The sequence below is a fragment of the Triplophysa rosa genome, linkage group LG2, assembly GCF_024868665.1.
Source record: "Triplophysa rosa linkage group LG2, Trosa_1v2, whole genome shotgun sequence".
Taxonomy (NCBI): Eukaryota; Metazoa; Chordata; class Actinopteri; order Cypriniformes; family Nemacheilidae; genus Triplophysa; species Triplophysa rosa.
In genome coordinates this window covers 26,205,028-26,222,865 of record NC_079891.1, presented here as the reverse complement: position 1 = coordinate 26,222,865, position 17,838 = coordinate 26,205,028, and the positions used below count along the sequence as shown (strand labels likewise).

Sequence of the window (17,838 nt, the reverse complement as noted above, 5' to 3'; positions counted from 1 at the left end):
GCATAACAATTCAAACATTGCCAGTCTTTCCTATTATGGTTGCTGAATGTACTATGGGTTGGGAAATGTGGAAGCCATCTGTTATGGGCCAGACTGGCCTCTCATCAAACGCACAGAGATTGACCACAAAGGCTTATCAAATTCATAAGTCCTTTACACCTCTGTACATGTACTGTATACCTGGACACTGTCTTTTGTATAGAATCATACTTGTTAATCCAGGATTGTGTGATTGTGTATATGAATGTCATATGAAGATATTCCATATTTTTTCTATCAGGGAGTTTGGTCAGCTGGCTGTTGAGCTGCTTGATCAGTCTTATAAGCAGGATGAACAGATGGCCATGAAGCTGTTGACCTACGAGTTGAAGAACTGGAGTAATGCCACCTGTCTGCAGCTGGCTGTGGCCGCGAAGCACAGGGACTTCATCGCCCACACCTGCAGCCAGATGCTCCTCACCGACATGTGGATGGGACGTCTGCGTATGCGCAAGAACTCCGGCCTAAAGGTCAGACCTTAGATAGAAACATCAAATATAGTAGCATCAATTACTTCGAAATAACATTTTTTTTCAAAGATATACATTTTTTATTTTTATTGTACATCAACAACAACTTTTTTGTTTCAGTTGATCAAAAGGCTGAAAATATCATTTTGAATCAGATATTCAATGTGGTCTCTGACTTTGATACCCAGATTGGGGTATTTGGTGATGATGGGTATCAAAATGAGAGTTTTGTGGAGTAACATTTAATGATGTTTTAATTGGTGAATCCATCATTTTAGCATTTACCTTGTTCCGTCATCATCATGAGGCCGGCAACCTGCATGCAGCATTTTGATGTTCCAGAACAGATCTGTTTGTGAAATTGACCCAAAGACCTGAGTTTTTTTACTCAAGCGACACCAGAATGACAAGAAGACCTGGTGCGAAGAGACACACAAATTAACACCGCCGGTGTTGTAAAGAAATTAAATTCACAGTGCTAAAAATAGCTTTAAAGGGGTAGTTCACCAAAAAAATTCAATCTTGCACCATTTACTCACCCTCATGTCATTCTGAATTTCTTCCTTCTGGCAAACACAAAAGAAGATGTTTTGAGAAATGTCTCAGTGGTTTTGTGTCAAAGCCAAATGTTGTTTACTTACCACCTTTCTACAAAATATCTTCATTTGTGTTCTGCAGAAAAGAAATCTGAACAGATTTGGAATAAAAAATAAAAAAAACATTTTTGGGTGAATTGTCCCTTTAACATTCAGGCGAAGGAAGAAATAAATGCATCCTTAAAATAGATTAATCAGAAGTTCAACTCGGATTCAGGAAAGACAACTGGATCATTTAAAAGGTTGAGGATTCATTGGCTGTCATCTTTCTGTTCCTGTATGTGTGTTGCTGGTGAATATAGTTTATATAGAGAGAAAGATAACAGGTCCTATATAAAAACCGATTCAAGATAATTAGTATTGACAGGTACAATTATTTTAATTATTAAATGCAGGATATGACTCTGACTCTGCAGCTAAATCCTGAGAGTCAGTGAGGGCTTTTTTTAATTATGTGATGGCCCGTTGGTGAGAAGGATAATTTTAGCAGATTTCTGACAGTCTCTGCATTGACCCGGTTGCAACAGTCAGATTTGAGATTTGAGATTTTGAGCCCCTGAAAAAGCCGCATAGGGCTCATAAAACTCTCTTTCTTTCTCCTTTTATTCTTCTTCTTTTTTGATATTCTGTGTGCTTCTATTTTTGACTTATATGGTATCAGTGTTTTATATCCCACAGGTGTTACTGTAGCATTATACATAAAAACAAGGATTTTCACAATCACTTTCAACAGATCCTTTTTGTCCAATTACTGAAGTGATGGTCACAGACTATCATCTAAAAAGCAGTTGTGATTTTTTTTCTCTCATGCCCTGTGTGTTTGTGTGTTCGTCTGTTTTGTTTGACAGGTCATCCTGGGTCTGCTTCTCCCCCCTTGGATATTGAGTCTCGAGTTTAAAAATAAGGACGAAATGTCCTATATGCCTCAGGATCAGGATACCTACCTGCAGGAAAAGGACGTGGATGAAACCGACAAACAAGCTAAGGACAAAGACGAGGAAGACATGGAGTTCACAGTAAGATCTTACTGTGAGACGCAGTACAACTCCGTGGTGAGAGCACCCACCTTCGCCTCGTTTCTTAGCGTGTAGTCTGACACACTCGCACACGAGTACATGTACACACACATATTCAGGCACATCTGCTCTGCGCAAGTCCTGCCCCCAATTTGGCCCCTCAAATACGCTTCCAGTTTGTCGTCGCTTCTCGAGTCTGTGACTTCTCTTCTCGGAGAACCGTACCAACCCTGCCCCTTCTCTGAACCCCCCTCACGTCCACACCCTTCTTCTTCTACTTCGCCCCTCCTCTTCGTTCCTCGTTGTCAAAGCGACGGCGCGTGGTTGTGGAGTTGTATCGTGTCTCCGTCTGCCTTGGTCTTTGTCTATCTATTTCTTTTCTTTTAGCCAGGGTCTCGTCTGAAGTACGGTACTGTGTATGCTGCCTGTGTCTTAATCATTTACGACGACACCATTGTGCATGTCGAAGGCTCTTATCCCCATCACATTACGTTACCTGACAGTATCTGCCCATCTCCATGACTGCAACCTTCACTTTTAAGTTGAACCAGATGTACCGCTCACTTTCACACAAAAACTGCACGAATATTGCAGATAATCGTCCATTGTAAAGTATAAAGTGTTGCTTTAAAGAAACAGGTCATCCCAAGACTGAGGCCTTATCACAATTACCCCTGCACCGGCAAAGTCATTATAGTGGGAGTCTGCGTGATCTGTAATTTCAAAACAATGTATGACATTTCTCCAATTGGACAATTTTGTCTAGGATTCGAACTTTAATGCTCAAATTCACATCAATCACCAAGTTGCTGGGTTTGCCAGTGACCTATGTGGGTCAATAATTCACAAAGTAGGCCTACAGTGCATTTATAAACTGTATTTGTATAATGGACAAGGCACTACGTTTAGGTGTCTACTTATAATATTCTTTTTAACCGCACTCTCCCAGAGTGTAAAAAAAGTTTGTTTTGAGACAGGGATAGAACAGCAGATTCCAAAACAAACCTGAAACATATGCAGGTTGTCACACTCACTTTGTGTCACTCTAAAATATTGTTCTGCAGGGGTGAATGTGTCCAAGCCTTGAATGTGGACAAGCGACTGGGTTGGTCTGATCTTATATACAACACAGCTGCAAAAACTGAAGCTTTGCACCTCACTTCACTATGAATAAAGTTACAACACGAGACGACAATTGTATTGCAATTTATTATGACGCTCTTTGAGAAAATACACAGTAATGGCAATTTCTTCTTTCTCTTTTGAAATGCCTTTCTCTTACTTTGAAATGCCAGTGCAAAAAATCTGTTTGTGCAGATACAGGAAGCTGTAAAATAAACAAGATGTTTGTCATTGCAATTTAGATTGACAGCAAAGGTGTGTAGTTTGCAAGACAGCTTAAACAGCAAATAAAGTGGTTGCAATACAATTCCTCCATGATGTCCAAGAGTGTGCCATATTTTCCATTAATGGGATAAACTCCCCTCTCTTGGATTACAGATGGGTCTGAAAAACCCATGGCACTGGGCATTTTCATCCCCCCCCCTCTCTCTCTCTCTCGCTCTCTCTCTCTGTCTCTCCCCCACAATCATTCCCAGGCAGAATCACCAATGCCCAGCTCTCTCACCTGTCACATCCCTCAGTATTGCATTGCAGTGCTTAAAACAGCTGCATGCAATTCTGGGTAAAAAGCAAAGTATGCAAATGTCTGTAAAAGCATCTCCTTTTTTTTCTTTTATGTTCCTGTCCTGTCTACCTTTTCCAGGCTATGTTGGGAAACGTCAGTGCGGAAGCATCTCGTAAGAAACAGGTGGAAGAAGTTCAGCACCGTCATCGGCTTATCCCAGTGGGTCGCAAGATATACGAGTTTTACAATGCTCCTATTGTCAAGTTCTGGTTTCACACGGTAAAAACCTAGTTGTGCTTTCATTTTAGTGAAATAAAAATAATACAGTACTATTTCACATACAGACATACAGTATTGTTCCATGTCCGGTTAAAACCAAACTGTGAGGGATTTTTTTAAACCTGTTTTTTAAAATCTCTGTTGAAAATAAAGTGATGAAATCCATGTCATGGGGTGAGAACTGTTCAAATGCTGGGAAGTGCAGATCAAAACAGGATAGTTTTTTATTTATTCCCATCTATTTTTTAAATGTAGGCCATGAATCTGACAAATCTCCAGGGTCCTAAAGATGAAAAAAATAAGCTCAGTGTGCTGTGTGTCTTCATTATTTGCTATTATTTTATTATATTATTATTTTATATTATTCTCGCTCTCGCGCTCGCTCTCTCTCTCTCTCGCTCTCTCTCTCTCTCGCTCTCGCTCTCTCTCGCTCTCTCTCTCTCTCTCTCTCTCTCTCGCTCGCTCGCTCGCTCGCTCGCTCGCTCGCTCTCTCTCTCTCTCTCTCGCTCTCTCTCTCCTCCTTTGCTTGTAATGTACACACTCAAAATCTCATGTTTACACCGAGCTGTATTTTTCTGCTCCTGTGGTGAGAGTGTGTATATCAATATTCCTGCTGTTTACACAAACAAAATATGTTGCTAAAGAAAAAAAAAGAGCAATATCCTTAGACTGCAGTGGGAGTTCAATAGTGTTTTATACAGGGGTTTCAGAATAACAATGTCTTTTTTCAACATCTTGTGTATAGTCACTTATGCTGTTTGTCAGTAAAATAGAATCATTCAAATAAAAAGGTGAGATAAAAGCCTTTCCCTTAAATTCAAAGTATAAACCTGTAAAATGTTCTTCGCTGCTTTAGCGGAAACAGACGAAAGTTTTATTTATTTCTCTAATCATGATGTTTTCTCACAGTTGGCCTATGTAGGATACTTGATGCTCTTCAATTTTATTGTGCTGGTGAAGATGGACCTCTGGCCTTCTCCCCAGGAGTGGATTGTTATTGCCTACATCTTCACCAATGGAATCGAGAAGATGAGAGAGGTGAAGCTTCATTAAAGCTCCGTCTCGCATTTGTAATGCAGTGTTTTTATCTCTAAACCAGGTGACACATTACTAGTCACCTGCTTTGCAAACTATTTAAGGAACAGTTCATCCAAAAATTATGTCTTCATTTACTCACCCTCAAGTGGTTCCAAATCTGTATAAATTTCTTTGTTCTGATGAACACAGGGAAAGATATTTGGAAGAATGCTTGTAATGAAACAGTTCTGGCCACCAATGACTACCACAGTAGGAAAAATTGCGTAATAAATTCCTTTGTTCTGTTGAAGATATTTTGAAAAAAGTAGGAAAGCAAACAGTTCTGGTGCACCTTTGACCATTGTAAATTGTCCTACTATTGTAGTCAATGATGGCTAAGAACTGTTAGGTTACAAGCATTCTTCCAAATATATTTCTTTGTTTTCATCAAAACAAAGACATTTATACAGATCTGGAGGAACTTGAGGGTGAGTAAATGATGACCGATTTCAATTCTTGGGTGAACTGTTCCTTTAATGAATGTAAGCTGTTTAGTGCAATGTATTTTCAGAGTTTTAGATTATTTAGATTATTAATTTTTTTGTAACTAGAAAGGCATGTTTCTGACACAAAAACATCTGGATCTCAGTTAGGGTGGCATCAGTAAATTTACACTACACAAGATGAATCGAGAAAATGTTTTGGCAACTTGGCTACAGTTCTACAAAACAAGAAAGATGGCTTTAACGATAAAGAGGATCAAATATCAACATCAAATATCTTTCAGACATTTATAGGCATTACTAAAAATAAATGAATAGATTCCAAAAATAAATGACTAAAATAAGCCAAGCTTGGCTTCTGTTTGTGGATTCAAAAATATACAGAAAAATACAGAACAGTAGCATTTTGTAACACTGTATAGCCTATATAAACAATATACTATTTTTAAAGCATTTGAGATACTTTCATGTGTCACTGCCTTTAGTTTGTTAGGTATTTCCCAAAAGGGGTTAGTTTAGAATATGTGTAACATTCCAGTGTTCAGATGCTGTTACAACCTTCACAGTTGTATTTACAGTACCATTATGAACTCCTGGAATATGAGCTGCATCTTTCTTTTCCCTCTGAAAAATCTTCTGCTGTCTTCTACTGCCCTCTTCTGGTGTTCAGTTTATAGAAATGGTTTTGATTCTTGATTCTTTACAGCTGTTCAGAGCTTGTTGCTATATCACTGTCTCCATCAATTAGATTCTCATGTCGGAGCCAGGCAAGCTCCTACAGAAGGTGAAAGTGTGGTTACAGGAGTACTGGAACATCACTGACCTCATGGCCATTCTCATCTTCTCCATCGGGATGGTGCTCCGCCTGCAGGACCCGCCACTGATGAGCTACGGGAGGGTCATCTACTGTGTCAATATCATTTATTGGTACATACGACTGCTTGACATCTTTGGAGTGAACAAATACCTGGGCCCATACGTCATGATGATTGGCAAGATGGTAAGGAAGACTGGACGGTCATTTACTCCAAAAACAAAAAGCACATTTTTACATGATGAAAGCATGGCGATTGAGGTGGAAATGTCTTAAAGAAATAGTTTACCCCAAAATAAAAAATATTTTAGCATTTGCTCAACCTCACGTCATTCCAAACCTGTATGACTTTCTTCCGCAGAACACAAAAGAAGATATTTTGAAAAACCTTGGTAACCAAACAACACTGGTCCCCATTGACTTCTATTGTACGGACACAAAACCACTTTTGAGACATTTCTCAAAACATCTTCTTTTGTGTTTGACAGTTAAGTACAGGTTTTGAAAGAACGAATGATTAAGGATGATTAATAATGTTTTACCACCAAAATTAATAAAAAATTGAATAGAACCATTTACACTTATACTAAATGAAGAATAATATTAATTTATAAAAATAGGAATAATGTGTACATTTATATACATTTTATTTAATTTTATCTGAATTGATTACCTCATGAGAGCTGGCATGTTGAGATCACATGACCGACAGAAAACAGCTCACTTTTTGCTAAATGACTGGTTGTGCAACATAAACAAAAATGCTGGGTGCACCTTAAGAAAACATGTAAACTATACTTTCAAAGCATAAAATGAACTCTGACGCTCCTAATCTCTCTTTTTCTCTTCTTTTTCTGCCTTCTATAAACCGGGGGGTGAATGTAGATGATTGACATGATGTATTTTGTGATCATCATGTTGGTGGTGCTGATGAGTTTCGGGGTGGCACGGCAAGCCATCCTAAATCCCAATGAAGACCCGTCCTGGATGCTGGCACGCAACATCTTCTTCATGCCCTATTGGATGATTTATGGAGAGGTGTTCGCTGACCAAATTGACCGTAAGACCGGCTTCTTAATAATACCTTTCAGTGCTGGGGTATTTATGGTTTATTAATAGTTAGTTTGAAGAAATGTGGTGGTCTGTCACACATGTGATCTGTGTCCTCTGATAGCAAAAACATTCAGAGAGATATGATGAAAGATTTCCATTTAATAGTGGTTAAAACATTTTGTTTGGCAATGTACTGTAGGGGACACTTTTTATGGTTGTGTGCACTCTCATAAATAGTGAGATATTCTGTCAATGGTTGCAATTAAATTGTCATTACAAGATGGTATGAATCAATGGCGCTGTTTCACAGAGGTTTTAAGACTTATAGTGTTGTTCAATTTATAGTAAGACTGCAGATAAAAAAGCATTCCGCAGCAATATAAATCAGATCAACACTCGAACATATGTAAATATCATAGTCTGTTGTGAAGCTTTTCAAAATTTGTGATTTCATCTCGGATTAAAGTTTTATGAATCTAGAAAATGTATCTACATGGATTATTCATGCCCACAGATGAAGATGGAAACGGCAGGTTGACTAACCTAAAGCAGAAGACAGATTTTGAGGGAGAATCGAAAGTGTGTGAAGCATCAGTCAGCAAAATGTTTTGTCTATAGTTTTAATAGCTTTGCTTTATACGAGTTGTTTAAACATTTTATGTGTCAAGTTGTGTAAAGCACAACTTAAAAATACACAAATGCAGTGTTATGCGCTGACCTACAGTTAGTCTAGATCATTCTGAATGGTATAAGTGTTGAGTGTCCACCTCATAAACAATTTATTTTTGACACAACCCCTTTTTGCACAAATTGTTGTTTTGTTCAGATTGTTCTAGTAATCAATGTAGCGGTGAGTAGATGTTCATGTTTATGCTCAGATTTTATTTTAATTGAAACTTTTCCTTAATGCATAAATATCATATCACTCACGTCTCTTTGTCCTTTTTTACTTGACTGATTATTAGGAGTATAGAAACATGTAAAAAGAAACATGTAGTTGTTACAGCACAAAGTTGGAAATCGTTCAAAGCTGCCATGCTGTGGTAACATCATCCTCTATCTCGAGCTCGAGCCTTACGGCTGAAAGTTATGCAGCTTGTACTTGTGATGTAATTTAGAATAATACTGTATATATTGTTTTGGTGACGTAAAATACTAACTCAAATGTTCTGTTTCAATTTAGACAACAGATTAAATCTGGCAGTAGGCCTACATGAAGAAAAGCAATTTTGACAGCTTAAATGATTCATAATTTTGTCTCAGGGCCCCATGAATTCTAGCAGCCTGATTGCAGCAAAAATTCTTCTCTCTTGTCAGATTAACTTTCACTCGTGCATGAAAACAAATGTATATCAAAACCAGGCCGTGCTTCATTTAGCTGCAGTTTGGAGGACTTGAAATGTGTGCGGTTGAGTTTGTGGGGTGTTTGCTCATAAAGAGAAGACGTGCATGTTTATTGTGTGCATACTGTCAGTCATTTGTTTGTTTGTGTGTGTGTATGCTGTGAGGTGGGTGGCCCAAAGACAAGAGAGCTGAAATAACGCTTTCGTTCTTTGTTTCAGATGTGAATAGTAGGAAGCTACAGCACAAAGTGAATGACAAACTCTGGCTGGTCGAAAATTACATTCGCACTCAAGGAACTGGGCGTAACAGTGGTCCATCCCATATAGGCAATTTCCAATAAATAAATAATGCTAGACTTTTCTCTGTCACCAGAGCCATTTTAAATTTCACTGCCATGTCATCGCCTCATCTCCGCCTACTGATGGTCATTGAGTGTATGACACCCCTGCACGGCACTGCAAGGCTAGTGACCAAGTTTCCGTGGTGGGGGAAGATGTTCACGGTGTTGACAGCTAAATTTTCTGAATCACAAATACAACCCTATCATGGAAACTTGAATCTTTGATCATGCTAGAGTCAACACCAGGAACCTCCCAGCTAACATTTACTGAGGTTCTTTAACACTCAAGTTTTTACAAGTCAGTGTGATTCACACTCATTTCATTTAAAAATGTAATATAAATATCAAGTGTTGTGCATAAATAACAGAGCATGCAACACACCGGTGCCTATTTACATCTCCAAATAAGATCCAAACATTCTTATAAAGACTCATTTCATATCAGTAAAACATCCTTTATCAAAAGATGCATTTGCCTTTTCTCATCAATTTCGAAGTTTTTTCACGTGGTTCAGTTGTCAGAGTTTTTGACCGAATGAATTGGAAATTAAAAAATAAATTGCGATATTTACTCATGTTACTTCAGTTCTCTCACTTTGGGCTTCTGAGTGTGATTAAAAAAATGAAATACACACAAATGTGTAATTTATTTCAACCTGACTGACTTTCCTCTCCTTGAAAGCTACAGCAACTGAACCATCCCATTTGGAAAAAACGTATGATGTATTCTCAATACATTCTTACCTGCAAACAACCATTTAAAGGACTGCTGTACATTTTAATATCAATATATTTTAAACAGTTCTGTTTAAATATATTGGGGATGCAAGCTTACATGTGGAATATATTTTTAATATATGTGAAATCCACTCGGTGCATAAAGTCTTTTCATCCAAGTTTGATCCACAACCCACTTTTGACTGGTCCATTTTTTAAACTCCTTGAGCATGTGTCATGCTGGAGGGTGAGAGTGCCTGTTTATGTGCTGTTTTGCTCCAATTAATTTGTAAAACTGGTACTGTTTTTGTCTACCAATATTTATACAGCAGCACAGTCCTCAATTGTTTATTTTAACAGCTCCGTGTGGTCAGAACATCACCACAGAAGATGGAGTCATTATGCCCCTCCCACCCTGCAAGACTGGAGCTTGGATCGTCCCAGCAATCATGGCCTGCTACCTGCTGGTGGCCAACATCCTGTTGGTTAATTTGCTAATTGCTGTCTTCAAGTAAGTTACAAGAATATTTAGATGGTATATGGGTTTCTACAATGTTCACACAGGGTGACCAAAACCCTGTCGATGGCAAACTATAATGTACAAAAAGTACTATGGTATTACCTATTCTTTCATTCAGGCAAAGTCCTATAGCTTGCAAATTGTTGTCTTTTTTGTGCAATATTCATCATCACACAATATGTACAGTAAATGTACTGTTGGCTCTCTATGAGTGATGTATGTGTGCTATAATGTTGTCTTTGGTTGTAACAGCAACACGTTCTTCGAAGTGAAGTCCATCTCCAACCAGGTATGGAAGTTCCAGAGGTACCAGCTGATCATGACCTTCCATGAACGTCCTGTTCTTCCTCCTCCACTCATCATCTTCAGTCACATAACTATGGTCCTCAAACATCTCTGCTGTCGCTGGAGGAAGCACGATGAGGATGAGAGGGACTTTGGGTTGAGTGAGTGATATAATGCTCATGCAACACACTGAAAGCTTCAGATCGACAGCTAACATGCAGCTAATGAGAAGAAACTTTTTTGTCAGCTTCAACATTCTCTTTGATGTCTTTGTTTGCCAGATGTTATGTCATGCGTATGTCTTGATAGAGTGACATTGATATGTTCAAATTAACGAACTGCCATATCATTATAGTGCCGTAAAAACAAATAAATCGACATATGGAAAAGAAAGGCTTACTGTTGTGAGTAAATCTCTTTCTCCTCACAGAGCTCTTCATCACTGAAGATGAGCTGAAAAAGGTGCATGACTTTGAGGAGCAGTGCGTGGAGGAATATTTCAGGGAGAAAGATGACCGCTTCAATTCCTCCAATGACGAAAGGATACGCGTGACATCTGAAAGGTTAAGAAGCATTACAGACTGAAAATCATTTTAATACACCTATGCCTATTGATGGTGTCATTTACTATACATATAACACACTGTTATTTTTAACTGTATTTTAAAGTATTCTTTTACAGCATAACAAAGTAAAGTCTGACCAATACATTACTAAATGTAGATACTTGAGAACAACAGTATACATAATGTAATATTCTAAACATTCAGGGTGGAGAACATGGCAATGCGACTGGAGGAAGTGAATGAGCGGGAACATTTCATGAAAGCATCCCTGCAGACTGTGGACATCAGGCTTGCCCAGATGGAGGAGATGATTGGTCGGATCGCTGTAGCACTGGAGCGGGTGACCGGGATTGATCGAGGCGAAGTCAACAAAGCACGCTCCAGGACATCATCTGACTGCACAGATACAAACTACATTCTCCGCCAAAGCAGTTTCAACAGCCAAGAAGGTAACTCTTATAGGCTTCAGGAGTCTCTGGAGCAGGGTGGAGAAGAGTCGATTTCTCCTACGTCGCCAACCGCCTTGGCCCCACGCGTCCGCAGTCACTCCTTCTATGTGAGCCACTCCTCCAAGGACAGGTGTGGGGCAGATCGGGCAGAAGGTTTCATTAAAGATAGATTGTTCAACCTCCATCGGGCCAACAGTTCACAGTCTGTATCCTCTGGAGCAGGGCACAAAGAGTCCAAGCCCACACCTTTGAATACTTTATCAGTGCAGCAACAACTCCGCCCCTCTTCATGCATAGACATCTATGTGTCCGCTTCAGAGGACGTTCCACCCACCGAAAGCTTCCTGGAGCACGTCAGAGCAGTTCCAACACTCGCTCAAGATTCCTCCCTTCATTCGGAGATCATGGATGCTGTGCTCTCAGGCGGACGGGACTGCAGTGTAAGGGCAGTGGTAAGTGAAAGACAGTCAGACGGTACAGTCCTTTTTGAGGACAGTGCTGCCGCTGACCTGCGAGAAACCCTTCCCCCCTGGGACCTGGACCCCTCGCCGCCACCGTCAGCTGGTGTTCTAGAGCGCTCCAAGAGCAGCCGCTTCCTGTCTGCAGAGGGACCTCTGTTCCTGGACGAGCCCCTTTTGGTTAAGTCACACAGCCTGATGTTCACACAACGGGGCTACTACGGCGGCATGGGTGTGCAAGTTAAGGCAGCAGAGTATACCAGCATTACAGATTGCATTGACACTCGTTGTGTCTCTACCCAGTACCCTGTCCCAGAGCGATCCGACTCACCTGGAGGCTCCTTCACGTTCGATAAGCCCCAGGACCTGGGTGTGTCGCACCCTGAGCGTGATGCCGAGCTCAGTCACGCAGAGTCTGATGCCGAGGAGCATGCAGAGGGGTCAGCAGACACAGGTAAGGGGGGGCAGAGTAGCACTAGTGGGGGAATAGGTGCAGACCTGGGACTAGGCTTGGCACTGGGTCCGTTCTGCTCACCAATCTCTAGACTAGAGCGAGCGAACAGCTGCTCCTCCTCAGAGGAGTCCCACTCCAACATTTACTCCCGAAAGAGTTTCTCCATAAGTGAGAAAATGGACAAGGGTCGTGGAAGCTCTAGGAATCCTTTCCAGAAGGCCAGGGCTGGGGCAAGGCTGGAGGGTAAGACAGACTCGTTGTCCATGAGGAAACTTGCCAAACCCTCAGCGTTCCGAAGTTTTGATAGTAGACATAATTACACGTGATGATGGCAGACAAGTAGAAATGGCATTGTAGATCTAGATTCTGTAGGATGGCTCTACCTCGTTTAAAATCCAAGGGCCGATCCAATAATTAGTACTGTCTGAGCGGGTAATTAGCTGTACACTGGAATGTCTTATCAATCAACTTCCTGTTTATTTCCTAGTATAACATTGCAATGCAAATTCACACATTTTTAGAGCTCATCAATTCAGAACTTGACAAACACTGCTATTAGGCCAACATTAGTTTCCAGTTCGTTCTTACTGCTTCAGCTTTCACATCACAAAATGAATTTTTACTTAATCACATTTACCTCATACAGGCATGGTAGGAGCAAAGGTTTAATTCTAAATCAAGTAAAAATTTACTGAAACTTGAAAGTTCAGGAGTGCAACAGTTTCTATACAATGTAATGCTCAAATTTGTTGTGTATACATAAAGAACTTTAAAACTGATGTTCTGTCATTTTAAACACACACATTTGTTGAACATACACATATATTGCCCAGAATGTTGAAAGTAGAGTGTTTAGAAGAACAGATAAACTTCATTGAAATTTTGAAATACTTTGGGCTTTTAGACCCTTGTAGGGTGTTTTTGCGTACAGTCGTGGCCAAAAGTATTGGCAGTGACATAAGTTTCCAAAGTTTGCTGCTTCTGTATTTGTAGATTATTTTGCCACATGTTTCTATGGTATACTGGATATCTTAAATTAGCATATCTTAAGTTTTAAAGGCGTTTATTAGCAAAAACATAATATATGCAAAGAGTCAATGTTTACAGTGTTGGGCCTTGTTTTTCATAACCTGTGCAGTTCACTCTGGCATGCTGGATATTAGCTTCGGCCAAATCCTGACAGATGGCGAACGTTTCTTGCCTTATTAGTGCTCTGAGTTGATCACAATTTGTGGGCTTCTGCTTATCCATTTGCTTTTTGAGGATTGACCACAGGTTCTTCATATGGGATTGACATCTGGGGAGTTGCTTTTTTTGCAATTATTTAAAATGCGTCTGATCACTTCTTAAGTAGAAACTTTGCAAAACACAACATTTACATGTATGTCACTGCCAATTTTGGTCACGACTGTACTACTGGTCTACTGTAGTCAGTAAACACATTCTGGCAGTTTGAGCTTTTTAACTAGGAAGCATGAGTTCTAAATATTTTGCATAATTTCCCCTCACGATAAAACATAAGTACAACACATTTTTTTAAAGCCTAAGAGTTCATGTTTTGTCTTTTGTTGTCTGCATTTTCTCTCATTTTTCACAAGAGAGCACCAATTTCAGCTCATTTCAACCATAAGTCAAACCATTATACTCAAGGCATGTTGGAATGGAATACTAGCACACTACATACTGCAGTACATTCTGTATACTGAATACTATTTAAAAAAAATAGTATATGAACACATTTCAAACAATAGCATGCTGTTGTCTCATGACCTGACTATATTGCATGTTTAATTCTGGTGTAGTTATACATCAGAGCTGTAATTATTTTGAATCATTAATCTAATTTTGTGTAAAAAAGTCAACTTTTGTCATTCTGATCAGATAATGAGTGAACAAGGGGATGTTAAAATTATTAATGCATTTTAAATGGAAGGCAAAGTGCAGCTCTGTGGCAAAGGTTATATACTGCACATTTTGGCGAATATAGTCATTTGTATGTTACACAGTATATAATCTGAATACTGGAAAAATAGTATTAGTATGGTAGTATGCCATTCCAAACACACCTTTCAGAATCGTACTCGAACTGCAAGTGCTAAACTGAGGAGAGAACTTTATTTAAAGCAAAGGGAAAAACATTTTATTTGTGTATCTTTTCACAGAACAGGTACTATATGTTGACTTGCTATGCAAGACACCACAGAGAGTCGACCGGTAAAAAGTGTTATGCACTTTAGAGCAGGAGTTTATTATGCACAACAATCTGATCACAAATCAACCTTGATATTGCCGTTTTGGGACAGGTAAAATATTAAAAGCAACTGAGCACAGTTGAGACAGGGCCCAATAAACACCCATTGTATGCGATGCCTATGATATCAAAGTGTAATCACATTTTCTGTTACTAGTAAATAATATTTTATTTTTGTTAACTGCCTTTGAAATTTTCTTTTCCACATACGGTTAATTAATTTATATGTTACATACAGTATATACTGTAGTATTTCAACTGTTGTTTATGATCAAAATATTATATTGAATTGATTTATTATGGTGGGCATTCAGGATAATCAGGAGATCTGGCCCTTTTAGCGATATATTTAGAGACATCTTTAATTAATTTAACTGCAGCAAATCACTGACTACTTCCTCTCCATTTATGTGCAGCCCTTTTAATGTATGACATTTTAAAGCAATACAGTAATGTGCACAAATCTAGTATAATCAGTCCACAAAAAACTTTGAAGCATGTATGAAAGGATATTTTTATTTGCCTTACTCATGTGCAATACTGCAGAGAGATGTGAAAACGTGTTGCGCTGTCACAGTGTTCCGAATGGTATGTAGACTCTGTGTTAGCTTGAGTGTGAACCAAAAAAAAGTATTAAAATAAATATTTTTTCTTGTGCATAGCAGTAATTCCAATCACTGTGGTTTTCAATTGTCTGATGATCAATATTCGCACAGAATTTGTTGTTAATCCAATTTACTTTATGTTATGCCAAACATTATTTATTTGGGCCTGCTCACTTATAATTCTACATGGTGGTATTATACTGCAAAGAGCCTTAAAATGGAGGTAAAAAGTGAACAGTACAGGCCCTTGAAACCCATTCTTATGCTGTTATATTTTGAACGATGTGATTAATCTTGTTGGACTGGTTCCAGCAAAAGCAGACAGAAAATATGATTGCTCTTGGGAATTATTACATGCAAGTTTATCTCACTATCCAGTTTCACTTTCTTGTTAAAGAGTTTTTTGTTGGGGTTATGAGAGTATTTATGAAACCTGTTTTTCCACATGTAAATGATCTGTATATGATCTGTAAATCTCTCTGTGGCTGTAAAAATGAGTTTAATATAATAGGATTTTAAGAGAAACTTTCTGTCTGACAGAGGACATTACACTATAACAACCTACCCAGTGTGCCAAATGATATGACTTATAACTTTATGTACAGTATTTTCTTAATATTTTCCTATACTGTAGCATAAAAGGTTGTGAATTGTATAACCCTTTTAGTCAGGGTTTCCAACTCTTCTTTTTAAACTTATTGGTGAGCACTTGTCTGCTGAAGTCCAAGCACATGTTTCTGCAATAATGCTGTAGCTTGAACTGAAAAGTCTTAGTTAATTTAGTGTCTATAAAATGCATGTTGTTCTTCCAAAGGATAGGAGCTTGAAGGAATTACGAGAGATCAGTGAGTGGGGATGAGAGGGGTATTTTGTCCTCTACAGAAGAAGGTTACGTATTTGGATGCAAATACAAATGTGTATACTGTATTCCTGTGAATAGGATGTCTGGCATGTATAATCAAATAAAAGACTGCATATATACATCATTGCGGTTCATTTTGCATTTAGTCATTTAGCAGACTTATGCTTATCTTATTATAAGGGAATTGTTGTACACTACACATCTTATCTGTAGTTACATTATTTCCAGATGGAGAGTAAATGTTGATTTATTGTAATGTTTACAAGACCTAATGCACCTTTCTAGAGAGCTCATATGAGTGCCATAAAACATAAACCATCACAGATTTTTTTTTTTGTAATGCAAATTTTTTTCACCCAGGAAGGCAGTGTTCCTCACAGAATTCCAAAGTAACTGATCCTTGAGAGCGGAAATGGCATGTGTGCTGTTTTTCCAAAGCACAGCAGTGACGCAGTACACAACTGCGCTGCCTGCACTTTCGTTTTTACGCCATCGGGAGGCGTTCAAGTTCACTTGTAGTTCAACGACAAGGTACATTCTGTTCCTCAAAAACAGACACGTGTGTGTGCGTGTGTGTGTGAAGGTGGTTCGAGTGAAATAACAACAACGTGACTGAAAATGTATTGACAGTGTTGTTACATCAGAAGATGATTTGCTGGGCATGTGTTAACTTGTTTCGTGTGTGGTCACTCAGAAGAGAAATCAGAATAAACGACGTCTAATCTAACCCCGTGAATTCGTTTGCAATGATGAAATCCCTTTTACTGAAAATAGTTACATAGAAAAGTAAATAATGTAACACGCGTATATGTAGCCTATATAGTTAATAAGCATTATAAAGAAAGCAAAAGCACACGTCTTAATTTGTGTAGGCTACTATAACAAGCTTACTATTTAGGAATGCTCCATTTTCAAGAGTTATTAAAACTCATGTAATCTTGTTAGGAACAACATTGTAGTAAATTCTGCCGTGCATGCTTGTGGGCAAGCTCTCGAAATATTATGAGGGTCTTAAGTGTTGTTCCCTTCGTTGTCAATATTTTCCGAGAATTGTGGCCAACTGTGAACCTCCTTATGTCTGGAGATTACTCCGAAAAGGGTCGTGTTACGTTTGCTCCCATTGGCTATTTTCTTCTTCTCCAGTAGCCCTTCAGAGGGGCCCGCCTCAGTATCCGCAAGGCCGTTCATATGTACAAGTTGCCTGCTCAAATAACTTTATTTAAAGGGCTTTACATTTGAAACGTGCCTGAGGTTACTGTTCGCTATCATTTCCATGAAAGCCGAGTATAAATTAAGAAATCTGAGGTCTACCAAAGATAGCTTCCTAGGAAATTGATTTTTTACTGCTCTTTTCAATTTAACGTTGTTGTAACCTAGTGCAAAGTTCAATAGTTACCGCAATAGTTTCTGACAAACCTGTGGTCTATTTGTCGGTTTCTGTTCAGTGCTTATATTAATGTCCGTTTGTTCGCGGTTAAGATAACGGTCTAGTCTTAACGTCTAATGATTATCCCGTTATCAGTGCAAACATCGCTTAAATACTTTTGCTGTAGGTGTATTGCTTAAATACAGT

The 17,838-nt window shown here is 38.8% G+C and overlaps 1 protein-coding gene across 16 annotated transcripts in view; it reads left to right on the top strand.

The window, feature by feature from the left end:
• The window catches only part of trpm3 (transient receptor potential cation channel, subfamily M, member 3), a 115,299-nt gene extending 98,890 nt beyond the window's left edge, over positions 1-16,409 (top strand). For 5 of the 16 annotated variants that reach the window (XM_057363043.1, XM_057362957.1, XM_057362968.1 and 2 more), the window contains 11 exons: positions 281-509; positions 1,954-2,157; positions 3,887-4,027; positions 4,937-5,065; positions 6,296-6,547; positions 7,247-7,421; positions 8,977-9,084; positions 10,176-10,326; positions 10,588-10,781; positions 11,051-11,183; positions 11,391-16,409. In XM_057363043.1, coding sequence (XP_057219026.1) covers positions 281-509; positions 1,954-2,157; positions 3,887-4,027; positions 4,937-5,065; positions 6,296-6,547; positions 7,247-7,421; positions 8,977-9,084; positions 10,176-10,326; positions 10,588-10,781; positions 11,051-11,183; positions 11,391-12,873 — 3,199 coding nt within the window. In that variant the 3' untranslated portion in view covers positions 12,874-16,409. The other 11 variants (XM_057362977.1, XM_057362994.1, XM_057363003.1 and 8 more) reach the window with 4 other exon arrangements.
• The last annotated feature ends 1,429 nt before the right edge of the window (positions 16,410-17,838 follow it).